The sequence below is a fragment of the Corvus cornix genome, chromosome 12, assembly GCF_000738735.6.
Source record: "Corvus cornix cornix isolate S_Up_H32 chromosome 12, ASM73873v5, whole genome shotgun sequence".
Lineage (NCBI taxonomy): Eukaryota > Metazoa > Chordata > Aves > Passeriformes > Corvidae > Corvus > Corvus cornix.
This window is the reverse complement of record NC_046342.1, coordinates 15,184,123-15,209,024: the sequence shown is the minus strand read 5'-3', so window position 1 is coordinate 15,209,024 and position 24,902 is coordinate 15,184,123. Positions and strand designations below refer to the sequence as shown.

General features: G+C 42.4%; 2 protein-coding genes across 2 annotated transcripts in view; both read right to left on the bottom strand.

Annotated features, from left to right (window-relative positions):
* The window catches only part of LOC104683354 (monocarboxylate transporter 2-like), a 35,281-nt gene extending 28,026 nt beyond the window's left edge, over positions 1 to 7,255 (bottom strand). Inside the window, exons 1-2 of the mRNA XM_019280474.3 lie at positions 6,911 to 7,255; positions 6,438 to 6,695 (exon numbers count right to left, since the gene is read on the bottom strand). Coding sequence (XP_019136019.2) covers positions 6,438 to 6,654 — 217 coding nt within the window. The 5' untranslated portion in view covers positions 6,655 to 6,695; positions 6,911 to 7,255. The remainder of the gene's footprint in view (positions 1 to 6,437; positions 6,696 to 6,910) is intronic.
* An 8,323-nt stretch (positions 7,256 to 15,578) lies between these two features.
* KBTBD8 (kelch repeat and BTB domain containing 8) lies at positions 15,579 to 24,867 on the bottom strand. Its single transcript, XM_039559175.1, has 4 exons — positions 24,766 to 24,867; positions 23,262 to 23,472; positions 21,522 to 22,636; positions 15,579 to 19,246 (listed from the first exon to the last, which is right to left on the bottom strand). Exons 1-4 carry the CDS (start codon positions 24,779 to 24,781, stop codon positions 18,783 to 18,785), a joined length of 1,806 nt encoding a protein of 601 aa, XP_039415109.1. The 5' UTR covers positions 24,782 to 24,867; the 3' UTR covers positions 15,579 to 18,782.
* Between the last annotated feature and the right edge of the window lie 35 nt (positions 24,868 to 24,902).

The window sequence follows — 24,902 nt, the reverse complement described above, 5'->3', positions numbered from 1 at the left end:
ATTGAGTCTTTTCAAGTCAACTAAAGTCTTTAGAAATTACTCCCACATAAAATAAAAAAATCCATACCTAGCTCTGCTACATGAAAACAGCATCTGGTAAGTGCCAAAAGAGGTACCTCTGCACTTCGTTGAAGGGTCTTTAATGGCACACCCCATTTCTTAAAACTGCTCTACTGTCATGTTCAATTTGCTCATAAAATACAGCAGCAGTGAAATCCAATCCATAACCACAGTTAAAATGGAGCTCCTGAATTAATGAATGAGAATATAGGCAGCAATTTTCTGCAAATCCAAAGGGCTGGACCCATACAATACCATCACTGGAAGATGAGAATTCCCTTCTCCAGAAATACTAAATTGGGTGCCATTCTAAAGAATGGCCCCTGCAGTTGCCTTGTGTGACCTGTCTTAGGAAGGAGACATCCCAGTCCTCAAAAAATAGGCCCATATATTTATGTTCCTAATGAAATTCTTAACTTTTTCCAAGGGATCACTCCATACAGATACAGATTAGTACTTGAGAGTAGAGTTCAAGTCACCAAAATTCTTGGTGCTGGACCCCAACCAGATGCCACCACAAAATGCCAGCTGGGGTGTGGAAGGTATCTTACACTGGGGGACAAAGCACCACTCCTCTTCCCAACGAGCACAGAATTACCCTTATACCCTGTGTTCTCCCCACCACTGAGCACACAGGCTGATAAAACACATTCCTCAGTGTTTAGCCATAAGACTCCATCATTCAAGGATTTACCACTAATATTTTCATGCCTGAGTTTTTAATTAAAGGCAACCTAACTCTGGCTGGTGGCTCCTAGGGCACTGAGCAGCAGGAGGGGTGCAGGCAGCACCCCACCAACATATTCCAAGTGGCATGTGTTGGTCAGGCACGGTCAATCCACAGCCCCTGACATCTCCGTGGCTATTTGGGAGGGGGGACCTTTAATTTCCATGCAGCCTCTTTGCTGCTGAGTGAGATGTTCTGCTGCAGGCAGAGCCACCAGCCCCTCACCCCCCTGCACCTGGTGATGGGGTGACACTGCACAGAGCCAAGTGACATCAGTGTTGGCACTGAAACCACCTGGGACGCTGGCAGAGCCTCCTGGCTTTGTTTTTCACTGAGTAATGTTTTACAAGGGGGTCAAGGAGAGGTCAAAATATAAAGTTATGAAATGTCAAACTTGCTTTTTGCTAAACCCCGGTATTAATAGCATGAACTCCAGACAGGCAGAGGGATTCGTGACATGAAATAAGTCTCTCCAGAGCCAGGAAACCTCTCAGACAGCCCCAGCCCTGTGTCTATGCCATCAAACCAGACAGGTACATGAAGCATCACTGCGGGATGTGCTGGTTTCCTGGAGAAAACAGAATAAACCAAGCAGTAACATCACTTCTTCTGTTTTTCTCTTGTTGCAGGAGTTTAATCAGCAGCTCAAACCAAAACATTCTTGTTGGTAAAAAGATGGTGACAATCTAGATCTAATAACTGGAATGTTTTCACTGGGGAATTAAAACTAATTATTCCTTTGCTATTGCATCTTTGTCTCATTTACATTTGAATCCCAGAAGGAACTTCCTCTGTTATATTTGGAAAATGACTGCATAGAAATGGAAAAACAACACGGTTGAAGTACTCGGAGATGCATCAAGAATTTACCTATTAACTTTTATGGCAGAAGTCTGGTTATGCCAAGTCCTAAATGGTTGAAAATGAGTAGAAATACTGTGGTTTTTTCCAACCACTGCTGAATGCAGAGCCTGAAGGCATTTAAGATTGTGCACACAAAGGCAAACAAACAGCTGGGGCAGGAGGTTGTGTTGAAGGTGTAATTACACATTAGCCAGAGCAGAGCAGGTCACTCTTTCATTTGTACTGGAAGTAAGGGGGACTCCAGTGGTGACACTGTGTGCCGAGGGAAACCTCTGCCTTCCCCACCCTGTGGCCCTCCAGTTCCAGACTCAAGCCTTGCTGTCCTTGCTGTGAGGTTTTACCGCAGGATAACGAGTCCCTACATTTTTTACAAGGTAAACTTGTAGTGAATAAAGACTCTTTAGTGTTGTTAAAGCAAAACCACCATGGTATCCCACCTTATCCCAGTCGGTCTTACCCACTTAGCCTGCCTGTGATTTCCAGTGGAAATATTCTTGTGAGAGTTTCCTTACTCCCTTCAGTGAAAAGGAACCAGGTTAGCAAAGATCTGCAGCTTATACTGCCAAAACTAATCCTATGAATTATGACACATCCAGCCCCTCCACAAGCACCATCTCCAAGGCATGGCCCTCAGCAGCTGTGGCACATCTGGGTCCAGAAAACCACTGCTGTCTCCAGCTCATCTCCAAGTAAACTCTCAAGTAGTTGTCAACAGGGCAGAGAAAGGATCAGCTGCCACAAGGCTGCCTGAATAACACTTCACCAAGTTGGAGAGCTTTAGATCTCATTAAACCCTTATGAGGTTTGAGAGAGGAGAGATGTTGCAGGATCACCATTAAGAGTGATTCCCACTCCAGAGCAGCAAAAACCTGGAATTGCACAATGTTGGCTGAGCCTGAATTGAGGGTCAGTGGCCTGGGGACAGGTGGGTGGCACACCAGTTTACAAACAATCTCTGGAACACCATTGTTTGCAGATCATAGTACTCCTTGTCATTACATAACACAGGTATTTTCAAAAAAGATTAACTCCACCTCACCCAAGTTTTAAGATAATGGAGGGATAGTCAATTACAGGTACAGAAAAAACATCATAAAGCAGCAGCTGGGGCTTTGTTATGGGTTTTGGTTCCCCACCAAATAAAATTGTGACATGTGATTGTAACTCCATAAAGGCATCTCCTCTTGACATGAGTTTTCCCAAGAAATCTTTCTCTAGGACTGCAGTGTTCTGGGAGCAGGTACTGCTGTTTGCTGTGTGTATGTAGGACACCTTTGATCTGCTTCAAGGACAAGGATGCTCTGAGCAGGAGCCAGTCTCAGCTGGCACCGCACAGTGCTTGCCACCAGTGAGGCTCTGGGCACTGTAAGAGAGCAGGTGGGAAGCAGGACAACAGGATCAAGTCTGCAGCTACTTGGAACACAACCAGCTCCTCTTGGTGGGGTGAAGGAAAGCCAGGAAGTTCCTCATTACCCTTCAAATTTGGTAAAACGCTGGGATATGGAAATAAGAGACAGAAACAAACCTGGGAGGAGTTGAGTGCACAGATCACACAGTGCAGAGAGCTGTGTGTAACATCCCTGTGCCCTTAACACAGGGTGATGCAATGCACAGGATTGCTGGGGCAAACTCAGCCAGGCTCCTGGGCCTGAATTCTCTGGGTTGTTTTGCCCTTCTGGCTGACCACTGTCCAGCAGATCAAGCACGATGCTTTAGCATTAACTTTCAAGGTCTTACACAGAGAGAGCTTAAGGAACTTATTGAACTTTTGACATTGTACATCCCTGTTACCCCACAAGATCAAAAAGAGGAGACTTTTTGGTCCAAGTGTAGTATTTACTCAAGCCTGCTGTAATCCCAGGTTTACAGACTGACCTAGAGCCCCCTAAGTTCCACACAAAGGACTCCTTGTAAGACATGCTTTAAAGATGCACCTGTTATCTAGGTAAGGTTTACAGGGTGCTCCATTACGTCACATTCCTGAAGACCTTTGGGGAAGCCCCCTTTCCCAAAATGCTTAGGGCTGAAATTTGCCAGGCTTCTAGTGCTACAGTTCAGCACATCAAACTCAGCAGCTGAAAGATGAAATCCTGGCTCCACTAAAGGTGATGGCAAGATGCCTGATGACTTCAGTGCAGCCCAGGCTTCACCCAAAATGATATTCAGTCTTTGTTGAAGCTTTCTTTTTTTTCCTATTTGCTCTAGTGCAGGCTGTCCTAAACAACTGCTTTATATACAGTTAGCTGCAGCTTTTCTGAATTTTGTGAAATAAAATATGAGGTTTGAAGGGATCCCCTGCATTCCTTCAACCATTCTGGGCAGGCTTTGTTGGTGCCTTCCTCCTTCCTCAAACACAGCATGCAACCTCACTGGATGCTACAGAATTGCTGTAGACTTATGCTGCTGCAGCTGAAAGGAAGATCAAACTGAGTAATCAATTACTTGTGCTCTCAAGGATATTTATTCCCCGAGATGAAACTCCTAAATGTGTTCTTATTGCCATTCCATCTTCTATTATTATTATTAGCATGCTGCTGCTTTCAGACCTATGGAGATGTCAACACCAGTTACTGGCAGCAAAACTGAAAGATGAGAGCATGACAGGGAAATGTTCAGAATTATGAATCATGTGCAAGAACAGACGAGACACTTGATCTTCCTTAATTCTAGGAGAGTACACAGGGATTTTTTCCTCAGATTTATGTTTTTCCAAGATCTATTTCAGATGCTGCAGTGATTTAAAAGCTGAGTGAGGTGAAGAGCAACAGGTACTGTCTGGGGGACAAACCCCCAGAGAGGAAAGGTGCTCTTGGAGCAATGAGCACAGGTGTTTGTGAAAGAGACAGGACGTCCCTACCAGCATTGAGTTCTTGGCCCAGAGTCTGTGTGAATATAAATGCAATGCTGAAAAGGAAAAGTCAACTTGCTTCACAGCATCTCTTATTATCCTGCTTGTGCTGCACCCTCCTGTTGTTACAGGTGGTATCTGGGAAAGTCAGGCACTTGCACACATGGCTGTAGTTTATAATAACAGCTCTGCAGCAATATGATTTCATAAAAGTCTGTATTTAAAGATGGGAAGATCAGTGATGAAAGCCACAAGTCTCATCCTGTAATGGCTTCTTCCCCCATCAATACCACAGACAGTTCCCTTGCTGTCGTCTCCTCTGTATTTCCATTTGGATGTCAAGGGCCCTCACTCAGGGAATGTGGAGAATAAAAAGCCAGAAGTCCCAACAACTCTGAGACACATCCAATATCTGGTGCTCAGTTTCAGACATCCAGCTTCCAGAGGGCCCTCAACAGCCACCCTGAGGAAATGAACCCTCTAAATGAATCTCTCTTCAGTCTCTGGCTCTGACTCTGTCAGCCCTCCTCAGCTCTTGACACAAAAACACCAGAGCCAAACCGCAGCCAGAGGATACACAGCCATTGTTTCAAGGGAAAAATCAGTGTTACTCCCCCTGGAAGTGACCCCTTCTGTCCATCTGCACCAGAGGGCAAAGCCCAAAGATCCCAGCAAATCTGCCTCACTGATGGTCTTACCCACTCCAGCCAGACCTGAAAAGGCTCTTTCTGCAAGCCACTCATCCCTCACACCTCTCTGGTCACATACATCTCCTTCACCTTAATCCATCCCACACCAGCTCTTTTTTTTATTGCCATGTAAAACCAGTTCCTAAAGTACATGAATGTGTAAGACTTCTGTACACAGGGTGTACCCCTGATCTCTGCAATGAGTGACTGAGGGAGCCTCCAAACCACCCTGTCCTGAAGGTGAGAGGGTACCAAGAAGATCCCTCCATCTACAAAATTTTTTGTAATACTCTTGCCCAAAGAGTGTGAGTGACTTGTTTTAGGAGAATACAAGTTTGGGTAGGTGTGAGTTGGGTGGCTATTCTTGTGCCCTTAAGTGTTAATCCTTTTACTTTCACCCTTGCAAAACAAGCTAAGAACCACCAGGATCTGCTAAGAGCCCAGGAATAGCTGCCAGCAGCTGCACCTCACAGGCATCAGCAGCCTAAAACCAGATGGTTTCTACTAACCATTAACAGCAAGATTAACCAGCTACTCAGATCCAAGGGGCAGACTGATAACCTGGCTTCAGTATCTGAGGGAAACATCCCTCGGGGGGGAACATCCACCTGATGGTTTCATTATGAGGACGACAGATACCTTCCCACAACAGCGACTTTTGCAGCCAAGGTTCAAGTACCCAGTGAACATTTTAATTTAAGAAACTGGTGTATGTATTTGTTCTTTTAGAAAGATTCCGCAAAGAAAAGCCTAAAACATCATCCCTTACTCAGTTGAAACAAGATTTTTAGCAACAGATTTAGGGAAAAACATATTTCAATGCTATCTCAAGATATGAGTGCACATATTCCACGTCTGTACGTCAGCAAAACTTGGGCTTTGAGTTTCAGTGGCTTCTCTGCAATCATGAGTACAAGTAGCACATTTTTGTTTCAAGAGGAAAGACAAGAATAGGAACAGAAAAAAAGATTAAATTTACTGAAATAACTGCCCACACTCAAATAATTCCAAGCCTCCACTCACCCATGCATAGCAAGATTTCTGATGAAATAATAATTGATGACTTCATATATGTTGGCAATATAAAAATCAGTTTTCTCAGTTTTGCCCATGTATATCATCAGAAAACAGAAAGCCAGACTTAGAGTAAGCACTTGCCAAGAACTTTCTCAAAGAAATACATTCTCCCCTTTTGGTGTAGAGATCAGATCTCCTCTTTCCAAAGGAGATACAGCCTTGCTTCACTTACCTCCTCCATAGGTGGTAGCACACATGATGGATGTTGTCCAGGCAATCTGGCTGTAGGAGATGCTGAAAACAGCTTGGATCTCTTTAAAGTAGATTGTGAAAGCTTTAGGAAAGGTAAATGCAAACCCGATTGTGATGGAGGCTCCAAACACCACTGCCCAGCCCCATCCACCATCGGGGGGGACATAGCCCAGGTCTGAAAGGACTGGAGGAGACATGGTCAGAGCAGATTCCAGAGCAAACCCTGCTTCCCGATGTCCTGCAGAGCAGAGGAGATGTGTTGTACAGAATATGCATAACATGTAGTCAGGCATCATTTTAAAGCAAAATAAAATAATTTAGAGGTACAGAGAATCACCCACTCTTAAAGCCTTAATCCTTTTGCTGCCTTTTAACAGTTCTATTGTTCAATTCTAACACAACCAAGATCACTCTTCCCTCTCCAGCTCTTCCACCTGTATTTTAAATACATACCCTCAAAATACTTCTATGGCCTCCATGTCCAGGGACAGACCTCAGTTCCAGATGAAGTCAATGCATCCACTTTCTGTTCTCTCCCACATCCAGCCTGTGGCTCTGTGTCCACCTCAGGAGATGGCTTCTGGAGGTGACTCCTGTCACAGTCCCTCTGGAGAGAACCCGGTGCTGTGGTTGTACCTTTTTTAGGGTGAATCCTTCATTGTGTACTTCTCAGGTGTGGGTGGAAGTCCTCATGATTTCAGGTTATTCCTGCTCAAAAGAGTAATCCCCATGATGTAAACAGCAGGTGATCAGCCCCACAGTGGGCCCAGCTCCCCTGTTCTGCAGGGGGACAGGGCTCTTTTGGCTGTTGCTTCCCTCAAACCAACAGCCAAACTGAGCAACTGCTTGCAAAGGGGCTGAAGTTTCTTCCTTCTTAGGGGCAGCAATTCCACTTGTGCCTGATGCCTGCCAGGTTACCAGATTATGCTCAGGAACAACACAGATCAAAGAGGGCATTCACTCATTTGCATTCTTCCCATTTTCCCTGGTCATTAAAATAAAATGGGGATAAAAGGAAAAGTAAGTAAAACATACATTTGTTTTCTATGAGTCTTTCGGATACATCAGGGATGAGTTTTGGAATCTCTTTGCTAAACAGCCAGACCTCCATTGAAATCATTCAGTCCTGTCCTGAAAGATAATGGCTGATTTTTGTTCTTGCCATAGCCTTTCTTCACTGTCTTTGTTGCTAGAGTCCGAGACCATTCATCTCCATTTATTTTTAATTAAAGGAAGTTCATGTACGCCCATGTTCAGTGCTCTAAAGACACCACTGCTGGTTCTGGAGGCCCTCAGAGGGTGAGAGGGAGAGGATCACCACGCACCTGCTCCATCCTCACCCTCATCCCTTGGCATCCACTCCCTGCCTCTATGGGTGAGGAGGTATGGTCAGAGCCAGTCTAACAGGACAGAGACTGTCCCACACATGGCTCCAAGCTTTGATCCACTAAGACCCAGGAGAGGATTCACTGCCGTTTACACAGAACCACAGAATGGTTTGGGTAGGAAGGGACCTTAAAGGTCATCCAGCTCCAACCCCTTGCCAAGAATTTCACTGGAACATGAGAGGAACTTGACTGTAAGTGGAAAAAATACTAGCCCAAAATGTTATATTTAATAAATCCAGTCTTTAAGAACTCTAATTCCTATCTTGATAATATCCAGGATGGCAAGTTGTTGGGTTTCCTGACATTTCTTTGCTGCATCAGGAGATGACCAACTAAGTCTTTTGGAGTAAAATGATAAATAATAAGGAAAATGCCCCGTTACACTATGAGGAATGCTATGTTTTAATTTCAGGATCAAGGAAGATTGTACTTGCAAGTTTCCCTTTGCTCTGGTAATAAAGTGGTCTGATAGATATTTGTGAAATATTATTTTTCCATTACAGGTATCCACAGTATATGGAACATTCTGATGCAGTCTATTATACCCATCACTTAAGTCTTTCCATAAAAAGAAATAATTTTCTTTTAGAATTACATTAACTCTACTTCACTACTGTAAGGTGAGATTTTAAAAGGAAAACCTAAGTTAAAAAGTAATAGTGGTGATGTTGGAATGCCTGTCTGTTGATGTTTAAGGGATTTTATTACTCATCAAATTGCACTTCATTTCACTGCTTCTTTCATTTATGGTTATTCTACCCAAATTTAGGCCACTCAAATATTATGGAGAATACCAAGATCCCAAAAATATTGACATATACTAGTGGTACTGAAATTAGGCAAAATAAAACTGATTAAGGGGTGGTTATAGTGAGGACACGTTTCCTTATTTAACATTACATTTGGTATTCACAAATATATTGTTTCACAGTCTACCAAAATTTAGGATATGCAAAATTCTCAGGCCCCTCAAATACAAATTTTTTTGTTAGTCCTTTAAAAAAGGTTGAGCCTGAACTTTATACATAGGATTAAAAAGAAAGGTTATTTTTTATTACTATCAATTCTAAAACTGTGACTAATTATACACCACCTTTAGAAGTCTTACATGATGAATATATTTCTGCATTTCATTTGATTTGATGCTTAATGAGAGATATATTGAGAAGACATTATCATAAAATCAGATTACGGTATCAGATCCTTGTCCATCTTTTCTCTATCAAGGCAAATTCTTACATAATACAGAAAACCAAAGAGAGGAACCAAAGTTAAATGAAAATGTAGTGTACAGTCAAAAATAAAAATCACACCAGCTGAATCTTACTTCCCCAACTGTAAAACAAGGCTTCCAGAGGAAGATTTAAGGGAATCCAATTTGGGGATTATAAAATTTGGGGTTATTTTTAGAGGGTTCAATAGCCTGAGCAATCAGCTGATGGTGATGGATACAGTCCCAGTCTCCCGTCATATCTCCTGTGGCACGCTGCTTTCTGAGACTTCAGCACTAAGGAAGGCTCAGGACCATTCTCTCACAGGCATTACCCCTTCTGTTACCACCCTCTTAACCACAACTTTGCAGTTTTAAAGTGAGAGTTGTCTTTGTCTGGCACAAATTTACTTGTCAGCTCTCTCATTTTACCCCTATTTCCTTTTTGTGAAGTCAAACAAGTCTGGATGTCCCATTTCTCCACTTACCACTCCCTGTAGGCTTCCTGCTTTATTCCAGCTAGTTTATTTAGACTTACTCTTTAGACAGGTATCCTGGATTCTTTCTCCACTATTCTTCAGTCCTCTGTGAATCTCTCTAAGGCTACTGGTAACAACTTGGAAATAAAGGAATTCCAGGTGTCTTGCACAATCAAGGCCCTTACATCTCAATCCAGTTGACATTTACCATCCTCTTTCCTTGATTATTGAATTGCTGTCTTTTGGAACCAACACATACAATCACAGTCTTCATTCTGTAACCCAGACCAACTGGGGACTTTTCTTGGACTATACAATTATTTTTCTACACCACTTGTTTTATTTGGTTGGGGCTGGTTTTTTGCACCGTGATAAATGAAACCTGAGTCTAATGCGGCTTCACCTGCTGATCCAAGGGCTCCATGGAGCCAAGTTCCCCTCAACCCAAGCATGCCACCACACACACACACACTCACTGACCGCTGTCTGATGGGACTGCTCCCTCTCTGGCCAAGGCAGGCACCGCTCGGGCTCCCGTCCCTCGGTAATGCTGGCTGCTGGCTCTGCTGGGAGCGACCTGCTCGCTTTTAAAGCCATCTGCTGACCTCCTTCCCCCACCCCAGATGCTGCTGAGATCAAGGGTTGAGATCAGAGGCTCTACCCTCAGATGTAAAGCCTTTCTGTAACTTGGAACACCCTGTGCCACCTGTTACACCCAAAGGCTACTGTATGTCACATTAACTTCTCTGGGACAGGGGTGGCCCATCACCCACCAGGAACAAATCCAGGGCAAACTCTCCATTTGCAGTGCTTGGAATGCTGGCATCTCTCAGCTCCCTGTGGATGTTGATAAATTATTTGTCAGATATCGCTTTTCCTTGTACATATTAACTTATTCTTTCTTTACAACATATTTTTGCAGGCTCTGCTCCCACTCTCCTCCAGGGAAATTTGCATATGGAGGTCTTTCCCCATCCTGCTACAGGCATTTTACCCTTCTGCCTGAAGTTCTCCTGCATGGCCTCTGGGTCACCCAAAATCCTGCATCAGATAGATTTTGATCACCCAAGAAGTGAAGGGGTTGGCAAGCCACAACAGTACATAGCAAGGGGTAAATGTCACCCTGGAGTGAGGGGAAAAGATACAGAAAATTCCTGATTTTTTTTTTTGCCAGGTACCAAGCAGTTGACTTGGACTCTTAAATGAGCAATGTCCACAATGTGAGTCCATGCTTTGTAAAGGTTAATGTAACCCAATTTCAGGAGGAATGTTTCCACCAGACTTATGTTGCAAATCCCCATTTGGGGGATTTAAAACATTCCCCTGGCGCGTTTATAATCCCAATGCTGCAATGCACTACTGAAGCACATTAAAAAAATAGGAAAAAAACCTGATTGTAGGTGGGCTGGGGAAATGTTTTTATCCAATCTAAGTAGAAAATTCATCAGAAAGGTAAATGGAGACAGAAAAATCATACATTTAAGTTAACTTTGCCAGTCAGCATCTCTTGTAGCCCGTATTTCCTGCCCTATAGCCACATGCAGTCATCCACACACTTTCATATGGCCCCAGCAGAAATATCTTCCTTGCGAGGACACAAGGAATGCCCAAACCCACACACAAGTTCCCATTTGCACTAGCACACAAGGCTGCAAATGGTGCTCTCCCAGCCAGCTCAATGTTCTTCTCACAACACAGGACACACAATGCACATCTCCCATTTAAAAGGATTTTCTACCAGGCAGTTGTAACAGCTTGATAAAAAAGTTTCCAGTGGTCAAAAGACAGCAAGAGAAACTCTGGGGAGAAATCCATCGAGGGCTATTAAACACAGAGATGTCACCTCTGGCATTGCAGATGGCAAATTGCTGGAGCTTGGGAAGTATTGACAGGCAGCTCCATGCTTGTCTCCCCAGGCACCCACCAGTAATTCCGAGTCAGGAAGAGAATTCCAATTGCACGTACCTTGGGCTGATCGATCATGTGGTCCAGCTCTTTCTGCCTCACCAGTCATGGCTCCTACCAGTTACTCCCTCTAAAAATGTTTTACAGCCAGAAATATAAACAAGCATATCTGGTGCTTTTTCTGTCTTCTAAAATTAGTAAATCCTTAAAGGTAGTTATAGGTGCTGTGGGGATTCATTACAGACAGCTGGAGGTGCATGTGGTCCTCTGTGCTCCACCCCATGGGAGGGCACCAGGAGCTGCCTGTGGAGGAGGCTGCAACCGCACCAGACCTAGAGTTCATGGGAGTCATGTATTGCTAAAGGTGTAGTGTTGGAAGAATGCTATTGTAAAAAAAATGGTATTGCAAAAGGTGGAGTTCCTTTAGATTTTCAGAATAAATTAACTTCTACACTTCCAAAAATGTACTTTGTATTTTGCTTGTGGATACTTAACAGTTCCCTTGGCACTGAGCCATTTGAGACTGGTGCTTTACCAAATCAAGACATGGATTTGCCTTTGTTAGATATTGTCTCTCCTTCCATCTCCATGTTAATAGCAATTGCCTCATTTATAAAGGTTTTTGCTGATAGTTACTGGGCTGTGACCATTTTTAATGCACTTCAGACACAATAGCAATTCACGCTATTGAGACTGCTCTTCAAAATCACTTCAGAAAACCTTGGACAACCTCCCTTGTGGCTGAGATGGACAAAAGCAGAAGAAACTCTCCTTTACTATTTCATTGGCCCATGCAAAATTGAAATTTGAATGACTAATCCAATGACTCTTAACACTTCCTCTCCATATACTAGTTTTGATATAAAATATGGTACAACTTTTATTTAAGAAAAAAAAAATGTAAATTTGCAGAGTAAATACAATTTCAGCACTTAATTTATTGGCTGTTGGACAAGGTTAATTTGATATTCACCAAATATTCCTGCCCCTGAACTTTTCAGAATCTATAAAGAAATCTGTTAATGAAGGAATATTAACTGAATCAAACTGGAAGGGTTTAAGGTAATTTAAAACATCTCTGCGATCTTTTTCTGAAACTGATGTGTCATATACTGTCTTGACTTCAAAATAATTAATCCAATGAAATTTAGAACTCAGTTTATAGATAAGCAAAAAATAGAGATGTATCAAGTATAAGGACCAAAAGTTGGCACAAAGTGAGCATACAGTTCACACTTCTCACACTTGGGCTGGATGTTGCCAGCATTGTGTGACAGTGAGGGCTGCAAAGCACAGGTCTGCAGATCTAAGGAGATATGGGAACACAGAGGGCATTCCTTAAATAGATATATTTGGTACTGTTTTGGTTGATGTTTTACGGGTATGTTATCATTGCTAGCACTCAGTGACACTTAAAGGTCTAAATAAGCACATACCATCTGTAAATTGTGGAGCTGATCTGTTAAAAGACAGCAGCTTGAGGTTATTTGGGCGCAACCTTCAGTCCTGTTATCCTGGCATGGCTTTGGGGCCAGGCTATGCCTTGGCCCACAGCCACAGAAAGAGGGAGGGCAGAGGAGAAACCTGTGACTCACTTGTATGAGTTACACAGAGGTCCTACCATGCTGGGAAGGCCTCCCCATCACCCAGGTACTACAAAGAGTAGGGCATCATGCTTTACCTACTTCCCTTTTGTTCCTCTTCAGGCAGACCTAGGCCTTCTTCACTCAAAGCTTGTGACATGCAGGAATCCACCTAATCCTTCAAAAACAGCCAAACCCAGCCAAATGTTCTCCAAGTGGGGGTTTTTAGCACTTTTTCCATGAGGGAACACAATATTCAGGGTTTTGTACATGTGCTCAATCACTCTCAATATCTGCTCACCGCCTGCCCCCCTCCCCTCCCCAGCTTCTCAGGTGGTAGATGCTTTAAATTGCATTTAGTAGAGGGCCAAAAGCTTTCAAAGACAGAGTCTGTACAGGATTTGTGTCCTATTGGCTAAAAACAAAAAGAGACCCCCACCAGCACCTTCTGAAAGGGAAAGCTGACAAACGCCTTTGTTGTGCTTCAGAAATTCCACTTGGAGAGATGTTAGAAATCAGTTGGTTTTGCTGCTCCTACTTGTTAAGAAGTAACTTGATCACAGCATCCTTGTTAAAGTTAATAAATACCTGCCTCTTGCAGCGGATATTTGCATCATTATTTACGTAAAACACAAACACAAAAATCAGCAGTGAGGCACAGGGGACCTTAGTGAGATATTAAGAAAATGGGGGAGGTTCCAGCTTTGTTGGTCTCACTCTTCCATCTTTGAGAGGCCCAGAGAGGAGAACATGCTGCAAAGAGATAAGGAGAAAGCAACAGCTGGATGGATATTTCCCCACCTATTGGCTGCACACAAGTGCCAAACTAAGATACTTCCCTGCATGCAGCATGTACTTCACAGCTTTGGGGCACAAACACAGTGGATAAGTTCATTTAAGTAATGCTACTTCATTTAAGGGGGTGTGCAGGGCGTTGTGTGTTCCTATCCTTCAGCAGCAGATGCTTCCAAAATAACACAACTCACTTCCAAAAGGATGCCTGAAAGGAAAAACATGCCCAGCAAATAATTCCACCCCCAGCCTGCAGACAGAAAGAATTTCTCAAGAGCCCAGCTACTTCTCTCTTCAAAAAAATACATTGGAATTTACTTTAGTATTCAAAGAAGAAAAATCCTTATTGACGCTTAAAAGAGTGTAATCATCTGCAGACCTGTAGCTCCCCGCCTCCCTCAGTTAGCTGCTCATGGTCCTTGCACCCAAGTAGGTTAACCTGACCTTGCAAAGAGATCTCATCCACCTCTGTTATAGCATTGGCATTGTAACACATGCAACTTTGAAAGGATTTCATAAGAGCTCCACGGGAACTTGGGGCACTGGGGGACAACACATGTATCTGTTCCTTGCCATGACAGCAGAAGAGAAATCAGGGAATCAAAGAACATGTCTGGAACACTCCTGTCCCTCTTTTGTTCTGACCCTGCTTCCATCTTCCGTGTGTTTCCTGCTTATGCAGGAACTGAATTCCTTTTTTACGCACACAGGTGTCTTGCCCCTTTGACCCAATTTATCAGGTTGCATCATTTTAGACCCTGAAGGAAGCGATCTTTGAATATCAACCAGCTCTCTTGGACCCCTCTTCCCTGTAATGCCAGTTCCCATGGGATTGTTCCAAGACCCCTGAAGAGGCTGCCAGTAGAAAGCCTCATCCAGTTCCTCCTCCTGTTTGCCTGTAGCAAACACCCACAGCAGGTCACCCTTACCAGAGTGCCCTATGAGCAGAGCCCATAAGCTCTTCACTCACTCATCATCCACCCACCCCAAGACAAGGCCTTGATACATTCCAAGTGCTGCCACCAGAACCACGGTGCCTTCCTGGTCTGTCTTTCCCGAGCAGTGCAGCCCTTCACACCAACACCCCAGTCACACAAGCCATCCCACCCCACCTCTGCAGTCACGGTGAGATCAGAGCCCTGGGACTGCACACAGATGGTGCCTGGAGAACCTGACAACAGCACTGTCCCAAACCAGAGAATTCCATGTTGTTTTCCTAGGCTGCCGTGACTTGGCGTCTCCATTGATCACAAGACAATCTCTGGAAGAGAACAAGGGTTCTCAACCAACCAGTATCATGTACAAGCAGTTCTGCTAAGCACCATCACTGCAGCAGAAACCACACAGGATGTTGGAGCTTTGCTTTAAAAGCCAGGAGCCTCTAGTTCTCAGCTCTGCAGCAAGGATGCTGGGAAATTCAATGTAAAGGGGGTTGGGGCTTTCCAATACGCAGTATTCTCAGGCTGGAAAGCCTGACTTGACATTCCTGCTGGGATGTCAGCTGCAAACAAAGACAAGGAGAAAGGGAAGGGAAAGACCATGCGCCTGTGTGCAAACAAACGCGAAGTTAGACCTGAATAGCCACAAGGAATGAGACAAAAGGACAAAGCACCTTCCATCTTAAAAAAACAAGTGACATTACACACAGGCGAGGCACGAGTGCAGAAACAGAAGAACTGAACAAACGCCAAAAATACATCAGATTAATTTTCAGAAATTTACTAAAATGCACACAGATTTGTCACAAAAACAGTTGAACTCCACTGTATTTCAACAATAGGTTTATTTTAAGAAACATAACATGACATTAAGTAAAAATGCAAAATTGTGCAATTATGGCAAAATGTTTAAAAATCCACACATTTGCCCTCATAGGACTACAGTACTTCTTACTAACATACCTGAGCACTGAATGTTGGATGCCACTTCTCAACAGCCTCGCAAACAGGGAGCTCTTGGATCTCTTGTAGAACATACACACACTGCATGTCTGGTGCACCAAAACTGCTTTGAGTTATTCTCAATTTCATTGATGGAAGCAAGTGGAATTACAAAATGTTTTCTTCTAAAGTAACTAATAATTTTGGAAGAGAGTTACACTCACCTAAGTTCTTACAATGCTAGAAATTCATTTCATAACAGGAACTAAACCAATGCAAATAAAATTCCAAATGAGCAAAATGTACAGATTACTGTTCAAATATTATCAGTACCTTTGGTGCAATTATTTTTTTTGTGCTGTGCAAGTTGACTTAAGCCTGACTCTAAAGCAAAACTTTACCAGGAATCTGACTTCCAGCATAACATAGAAGCATTTAAGAACTGGCAAAATGTCACAGCTACATTACTGTCTCAACAAACTCCTCATGCAAAAGATTTAGTATATTCTACTCCCACAGCAAGTTCCAGGATTTAGCTTTCAAACACATGATAGACTTGGATCACACCCTCAGTTTGAATGGTTAAACAGAATGGAGATCTTCGTACTTTAGTGCAGATAAACAAAATTAACAAACCTACTGCAGAATTAACCACAGCATATTGTACTTCTATACATCACATGACCAGTCAACTGCTAACTCAATTCTATTTCATAGTTTCAAGTAATATATTGAAATTTGTTCTACTAAATAAATATAGATTGTCAAAAAGCAGCAAGAAATCTTGTAAATATTCAACCAAGCTCAAAGAAAAAAAAAAAAAAAGAAAAACAAAGAAAGAAACAAGGAAAAAGTTACATAACACATTGCAAAAAAAAAAAAAAAGGTCTTACACACAAATGCAACACTGTTAGGGAGGGTGCTTCAGAAAGCTTGCAGCTAGAGGCCTACAACAGCACAAAGAGAGCTAGCCAAGGACTAAGGATCATTAGTTAAAAACTAAATTAGTAGTACTTTTCAGAAAACCCCTTATTCTTGGCTATGCATATAGATAAAACTATCCAGAAGAAAACTAAACAAAGAAACAACACACTTCAACACTGTTGGAAAATGCAGTCTTAGCAAGAATTGCCAAATTCAGGAAAAAAAAAAAACAAAACGCAGGTGCTCGCATTGGAAGAAGAGTTTGGTGAATCTCTGGAAGATGAGGTATGTAATGCAAAGAGGCATTTTTATTTTGCTTTTCATTTCACAGTTTTTTGTTTGTTTTTGCCTCTCAAACATTTTGTGCAAGAATTAATAAATAGAACCAGGCAAGTATTTTTGTGTATTAGGAAGATTCCATTTGGGAACAGGAAGACCACATAGTAAACAAACATTATCCAAATCCTCAGCCATTCCAGGGGGATAAACAATGAGCTAAATATTTGGCTGACTGAAATGTCAGCTGTTAAGCCAGATAATGGTAAGCACTTTCAGCCAGTGATGGCCAGTGCCACGTCAAGTTAACTGGTTTACTTAGGTCAACAGGAAAAAATAGGAAAGAGTAAGTTAACTTAAAGCTCTGCAAAAAGTAGAGCAGTAAGAAATGTGGTAAATTACAGCTGATGTAAGTTTTAGGATTCCTCTTTTCCCTTTTAAATCCAATTTTCACTACTGAAGTAGAGGCTGAACTTTGAACTTACTTACTTTTTAAAAATAAGTTAAATGTTAAATATATAAAGAAAAGTGTTGCAATATATTCCTTATTCTGTATTTCACCTAAGATTATTTAAGCCATGGATGCTTACTGTCAATTTTGCGTTAATACGCTGGATAATGATGACAGCTCAGTAGTGCAATTTTTCACATTACAGATCAAAATGAAATAGAAGATAGTTGGGAGCTTGACTGCAGAGAGAAAAGAAAAACAACTTGCAAAGTTAAACCACACTTTTCCAAATGCACATGCCAACTCTGCACATAGCACTGTACTGTAGTGGAGACAGAATGAACACTCCACACAAAGAGAAAAAATAAAAGAGAATCAGTATTATTAAGGCCATATCCTGTCACCATTCTGTGCAAGAACACCACTGCAGTAAAAATGTTATGTTAGAAAAGACAATCTGATGACAGGACAGGGCCTGGAGACAGACACACACGCCATGGAAAGTACCAGGCTGTCTTAAACAGTAGCAGAAGGCTGGCCCAGTTCAGACAAACAAGTATTAAAAATGTACTAGCACCATCAACTTTTGGGTTAAAGCCCTTTACGGGGTGAAAAAAAAGGTTTTAATCAGTGTCAAAAAAAAAACCAAAACGTTTTTACAGCACTACATCTATGTGGCAAAAAACAGGTGGTGGGATTTTTTCCCCACTATCATTAAGCTCAATCTCAACAAAAATCCACAGACAGGAACTGGTACAACAATATGAACAGGCCTCCATTCGGGGCAAAGGTACTCCACAATCCAATTCTGACTTGAGTTTTTCTCCCAAATTGCAGTGCACAAACAACATCACAAACATCTTAGCAGACTTCAAAAACAGTACAAAAAGAAGAGATCATTATGAATCAGGATCTACCATTCCTCTCTATGTACTTCAAATCTAAATTAAAAAAAAAAAAAGCAACAAAACTTAGTGATATTGCCTCAAATTTTACCCGTATTAAAAAAAAGAGAAAAAGAAGAAAAGTCACTTCAACACATCTTGGACATCCTTAACTATTAATGCTAGATTTTCTTTCACTGTAGTGCATAGTTATCCTGGCTCTTCCACTTAACTTGCTTTTACCACAAAAAAAACCTTTAGCATGATATGATTAAGTGTTTACCAGAAATAAAATGCTGATAATTGCACTTTGTAACCTCCTTCTCATTTCCCAGGAAAATATCAGTAAATATGAAACTGAACCAACAATTCCCTCCCCGGACTGCAACCTTTAATGAGCACCCATCCCCATATACAAAAAACTGTCTGTTTCATCTTACAATAAATACTGACAGAATTTCTTTGTTTTCTTTTAAGACATGTTTTCTCTAGCATCAAATTACCACTGAAATCACTAAGGCCTGTTACTGAAAAAAAAAAAAAAAAAAAAAAATTAAATAACTTTCTGAAGACACTGCGGATACAATTTAGCAACAACACATTCAAAATGCCGGCCTAAATCCCAGAGCCTGTCTGGAGTCTCATAGACTTTCTGCCATTGGTCAGTGACCTCATCGTACTGGTAGAGTGAATTCTTCCTGCTGGTTCTGAAAACGTGTTCTTCAACAGTGACTTGAGTAGCTCTGACAAAGAGGTGGAGTTTGTTTTTGAGGAGAACAAGTTTTATGTATGGATTAATGGACTGATCGCACGGGAAGTCTTTTTTTCGAGTCCACTTGTTCTGTTCGATGTCATAGGCCTCGACGGTGAACATGCGCTGATGGTTCCCACAGGTGCCAGCGATGTAGTAGATGGAGTCGTTGTACACTGTTGCCAAGCCTTGGATTCTAGGCACAGTCATCGGGGTTAAAAATCCCCAGTAATCCTTCTGAGGATCGTAGCAAAGGAAAAATTCCCCTGAAAAGAGAAAGCAAAAATAAAATATTACTTATGCTTCATTTCCAGACCAACAATTCTGTGGCAATTAAGATTTCAAGTACGTTCCTCCACAGACAGAAACGCTCTGAGTTTTCTAGAGCCTGGATCCCAAAACAAACACCCCAGCACCATCAACTGCTTCCCTTCTAGTGCATTACAAAATATTAATAGCATGACTAAAAACTACTTTGAGTTTCTGTTTCAGCTGAAGCAGAGGGAAGCATGTCAGAAATACATTTTACATAGTTTCTAGGTATCCTCTGTTACTTCTAAATCATGCTTATTAATTTGGGACAAAACCTTTCAAGATTCCAGTCTTGAAATGTCTGAAGTACATCTGTTTAACTCTTTAGCATCTTCACAATGTGTCATCTGCAGATGGGGAGTCTCTTCACAATGTGTCATCTGCAGATGGGGAGTCTCACAATTACTTGCTCAGGTTTAGCAGCTTTCAAATACTGAATTCTGTCTTACACTACACACAAGTTTCGAAGCTACTCGCATCAGGTGGCTGGGTTACACATTTAGGCTGATTTGCTTAAAAGGAGGCCAGGTGAAAGCCTGCATGAAGCTACTGATTCACAGTTAGGTTTATAAAACACCTGTGCGGCTCAGTGCACAGAGCAACATCTACAGACTACAGATGATGGAAGTTCAGATGACCAAAAACTCATGCTCTGTAACATTTCATGAAAAGAACATGGATAAAGAACACCTTGCCTTTTGCACAGTCCAGTGGAAGAAAGGCCTAATATTTGCCAAATACTAGCATAATTCAAATCATATATGATTTCACACAGCTATCTTAAGAATTTTAACCAAGCTGCTGTGTGATCAAGCACCTCACGTACAACAAAGAACACAGAAATGAGACAGCAAAATTGGTGGAACAGAGTTTAAGAGATTAAGTCTTACAGATAATACTAATTTTGATTATTCAGTTTTGTTCCACAGTGCAATCTCCTGTGACTGACACTTGCACTCCACTGGCATTTTCACACTCTCATCAGTTCTTATTGACTGCTTCTAACTTATGAGTTTTCCCTAGAAAAATTACTAAAAGCTAACCTCTTTGTACTACAGCACAAGGTTTTATCTAGCCACCCATAACACTACTCTTTAGAATTTGCTGGTTAGCACAGGAAGTAGCTTATTTATATGAGCAGTCAGTTGTCACCTAAAGCACTGAAGCACAGAATGAGTGCAGCTAAAATTTGTAAACAAGGTTCACTCTTATTCTATAGGTTATAACAATATCCACTTTTTACCAGTTCTAAGAAACATTTAAAGGAACAACCACTAAGCTCAATATTCTTCAGCACTCCTTTCTAACCATCTAAACCAGACATCTGACCCAAAAGAAAGAGATTTAGAGAACTTTTTAGCATAACAGAATTATTTAAAGCCACAACCAAATGACAGAAGAAGAAAACTCTGCAAGTCACATGGAAGATCATGAATGCAAGTCAAGAAATCATGTTAACTTCTTCTGGTAAATAACAAGGATCTGACAGTACTCACTATCCTGTTTCTCTCCTGTGGTCCAGCTCTGTATGGAAGTGACCCAAGAAGGAGCTGGTGTGCATCTGAGACCCCAACTTGGGCAGGTATTTACAGAGATGGCCCTTAGCAAAACAAAACCGAGACACCTCCCTCTCTTTCTTCCTTTCCACTTTGTGGGCATCTTACCACAGCCTCAAACCAGTCTCAGCACTTTTCAGTGTGCACTGAATGTAAAAACAGTACTGTAATTACTGACCAAAGAAACAGCGTTAACTAAGAAAGATGCTTTATCTCGTTCTAGTTTCTAGGGTGACTTCAGAAAGGAGGGCAGGGCAGGAAATGAAGACTTACAGTCATTAATCAACTTTTACAAGCCACCAAGAATAAAGACACCAGGAATTTTCCCAGCTTTAGCCAAATAAAATGCAAAGTGCTTTTTCATAGGACAGTATCTTCAACACTGGTGCATTCACCCAGGTAAAGATTTAATACAGAATTTTCAGAGTTAAGTTTAATACTGTATTTTTGACTCAGAATACCACCAAAAACGTCATCTGCACAATACCTCAGTACTACAACTTAGTGACATATTTCCAGGGCATGGGAATTCAAGTAGCAACCTCCCTCTTCCTAGTTTCCCCGCCACCACCACCCCGGGGGTTTTTCCAAGTTGCTTAAGAAACCATAGTCAGTCAGAATGAACAATCCCCACTTCCAATAAAACACCACAGAGGCAGTCAAACCACCTTACCCTGTAACACATAGATGTTATCCTTATACTCCACAGCACTATGGAACTCCATTGCTACCGGCATGGGACACACAGCTGTCCAGCAGTTCTCACGGCTGTCATAGCACTCCACAGACTTGAGGGAGTTCCGCCCATCTCCTTCATAAACTCTCCCCCCGATCGCGTACAGCTTCCCACAGCAGTGAACCAACTTGCAGCCTATTCTGGCCCGCAGCAGAGGAGCCTTTGGAATCCACCTGTTGCCGGGATGATCATACATCCAAAAATCACTCTCTGCTCGGTGGTCGATGGAGACCTCGCTGCTGCTTGGCCTGTAACCACCCGCAATGTAAATATCATTATCAGGAGACACAAGAATTCCAACCTCCCTCAAGTCATTTGGTGGCTTGCATAGTTTAAACACTCTCCCTGTGACCGAATCTAAACAAGGCACTGTTTGCTTCTTTCCTGAGTGTTTGTGGGCAGCATCAAAGCATATGATCATTTCGGAAGCGGTCATTCCAAGCCGTTGTGTGTAGCCATTGGCACTGGGCTGTCCCTTTTGTACACAGCTTTTGGCCATCGCCTGTGCAAACACGGGAGGGATTCTCTCTAAAAACGTCTCGTCCAACAGAGGCATACGGATGCATTTGGCAAATATTTCTGGAAGGTGCACTTCTCTCTTATTTTGTTCATGCTCAAACCACCTTATAATGCTCTCATAAACATGTTCTTCTTTATCTACATTTAAATCATCACTGTTGAGGATACTTATCAGTTGGTCTTTTCTCAACTGAAGAAACTCTTGCTCTTTGGTGACACTCAGAAACTTTTTGCGAATGTATTCTTGTGACCTGTCTTTAAGCTCCTGATGACCATAGTGATCAGCAAAGATGAACACCCCAATGGAGTTCTGTGGGTCCAAATGACTGATCATGTATTTAGCACACTGGTCTTGTATGAAAGGGATCTGGAAGATACTGGCTGCAGTGAACAAAGCTTGAACGTTGGCCTCTGTCAGCGCTATTCTGGAGGTATATGCATAGTTCAACACTAAATGCATCGACTCTGCTTCGACACCAACGATCCGAACTTCTTTCTGGGTACTCTCGGTAAGGCCGCTCGTGAACATTGATCTGCAAAACAAAAATATTCAGCAGTTTGTCTGTAATTACCTTTAACTACAGGTAAAAAATTAAATATACTGTACAGCTAATCCCAACGCGATTGCTCCTCCATCAGCACAAATACATTTATCACAGTTGTTAAACTTTCCTGTTGGCGTACCTAAATTTAAGATCAGTTCTACACTTACTGAAACAAAAGTGGAGCTTTTTGCTTAGTTATGTCACTAATCCCATTTTGAAATTCACTGGGTTTACAAGCAAAGCTCTTGACGTATCCAAGTCTTCGCATTCAACTTTCAACAAGTTATTTCGTGTGGATAATCTACCATGCTAAAATATGTAACTTTAAAAGAAAAAAAAGTAGTTTCAATATGCTCTTACTGTATCCCTGATACCCTCAGTACCGGAGGCAGTTTTATTTGGCTTAAAATGGTGTGACCTTTTCTCCAATGAAACCCTCCTTTGAGAAACAGACACTGGTAATTCACTGACCTTAAGAGAACAATAATCTTTACTTGCTAGGTGCACTATAAATACATAGAACTTATTTTTGTTAAATGAATATTTTAAAAAATCGTACCTATACTAATATTCTATCTGCTTTGATCACCACTAGAACAACGGACGGTTGTACCTGAAGTAAGGACTGATTGCAGCAAGAACATTCCTATGACACGAAAATGTTTTCCCATGATCCACTTCCACTACAATATCTGTCAGCTGCCCTTCATCATACATGGTCTTCAGCTGCTGGAGAATACTACAAGCATGGAAGGGGTCCATTCCACTGATGACTGGGTTTGAGGGAGGAATTCCATTCAGTGTTTGTGAAAACTGACTTGGTTCTACAAAGCAAAAGCAAAACTTTAACAGAAAACAACTAACAACAAAAAACAGCCTCCAAAAAAATTCATATATGTGCCAAAAACCTGCACATGACCAAGAATTAGCACAAATTAATAGTCCATACTTCCTCAGCATCACCATCCATCAACAACAAGCCAAACATTTTCAAGGGTGAGTAAATATATAAAGATTTCACAATACACATGTCAGTTACCATTAAAGTCTATATCCCTATAAACTATAAAGTTAGTATCCATTAACATTAAGGAAAACAATACAAATACTTCATATCACTGGGGAAGAGGAAATCAAGTCAAGAAACACCAATGCTTATTGACTTATAAAACAAAAAGGAACAAGAAAAATAAAATAAGTCCCCAACTTACCCCACCATTACACAAGTCTGTATGTAAATATTTAACTTCACATTGAAACAGGAACTAGCTCCTGCCTTACACAAGTAATGGCTAGTGCAGAGGCTCATGAAGAAACAGCCCTACAGTAAGTCTGTTGGGCAACAAACCTAAACTCACATAAATCTGTAGATACAGTTACATGTTTTCTCTACAAATAAAACTGAATTATAATTTGAATTTTCTCAGGTGTGAAGGAGCTCATATATCACCGTGGAAACATATTTAGTAGAGCATATGCTGCTAAATAACATGCGATAAGCATAATGAAATAAATCCCCAAGTGAAAATTGAGCAATAGCTCAAGCACAAAAACCTGTTTCGTAATAGCAACAAAATTTTTACGCAACAACAACAAAGGAGAGCTCAAAAGAAAAACAATAGGTGGCAAGAGCTGCAAATCAGGTAAAGCTGCTGACTGCAACAGAGTGCTTCCAACAAAATTTGGGCAACACAAAGGGGCAAAGAGGAGACAGAGCACACCCATTTTCATAGAAGCCTTTCATCAACCCCACTCCCTCTCCCGGCTGCGCTCCCCTCACACAGCAGGGGGGTTCCTCATGGGACACCCTCCTTCCACCCTAACACAGCACACTGCCTCGCACACCCCCTCTGCCACAGAGCCACCCGCTCAGGCGGCCTCTCGCCTCACGCCACCACCTCCGACACCCGAGCACCGCTGCCCCTCCCAGGGACCCCTCACACCCTCCCAGCCCGGGCACCCCGAACCCCCTCACACGGTGCTCCCCCCAGCACAGGCCCAACCCCCCTCTTCGCCCCCCACCCTTTCGCCCAGACACCCCTCAACACAAAGGCTCCGATACCCTCACCAGGACACCCCCCCTCGCATCGGGCGCTCCCCCGCCGCCCCGCACCGACCTCCCAGCGCTGCCATCCTGGGCCCCGCTTCGGGCAGCGGCTCCGGGGGCGGCCCGGCAGGAAATGTCACCGCGCCGCTTCCCCGCTCACCGCCGGCCGCGCACCCCGCAGCATCGGCCACGCCGATTGGTAGCTGC

Coding starts and splice junctions, on each gene's coding strand:
- KBTBD8 (XM_039559175.1), bottom strand. Junction 22,637..23,261: donor GCAATCAGTCCTTACTTCAG/GTACAACCGTCC, acceptor TTTGTTTTGCAG/ATCAATGTTCACGAGCGGCC. Junction 19,247..21,521: donor TAACATCTATGTGTTACAGG/GTAAGGTGGTTT, acceptor TTCTCTTTTCAG/GGGAATTTTTCCTTTGCTAC.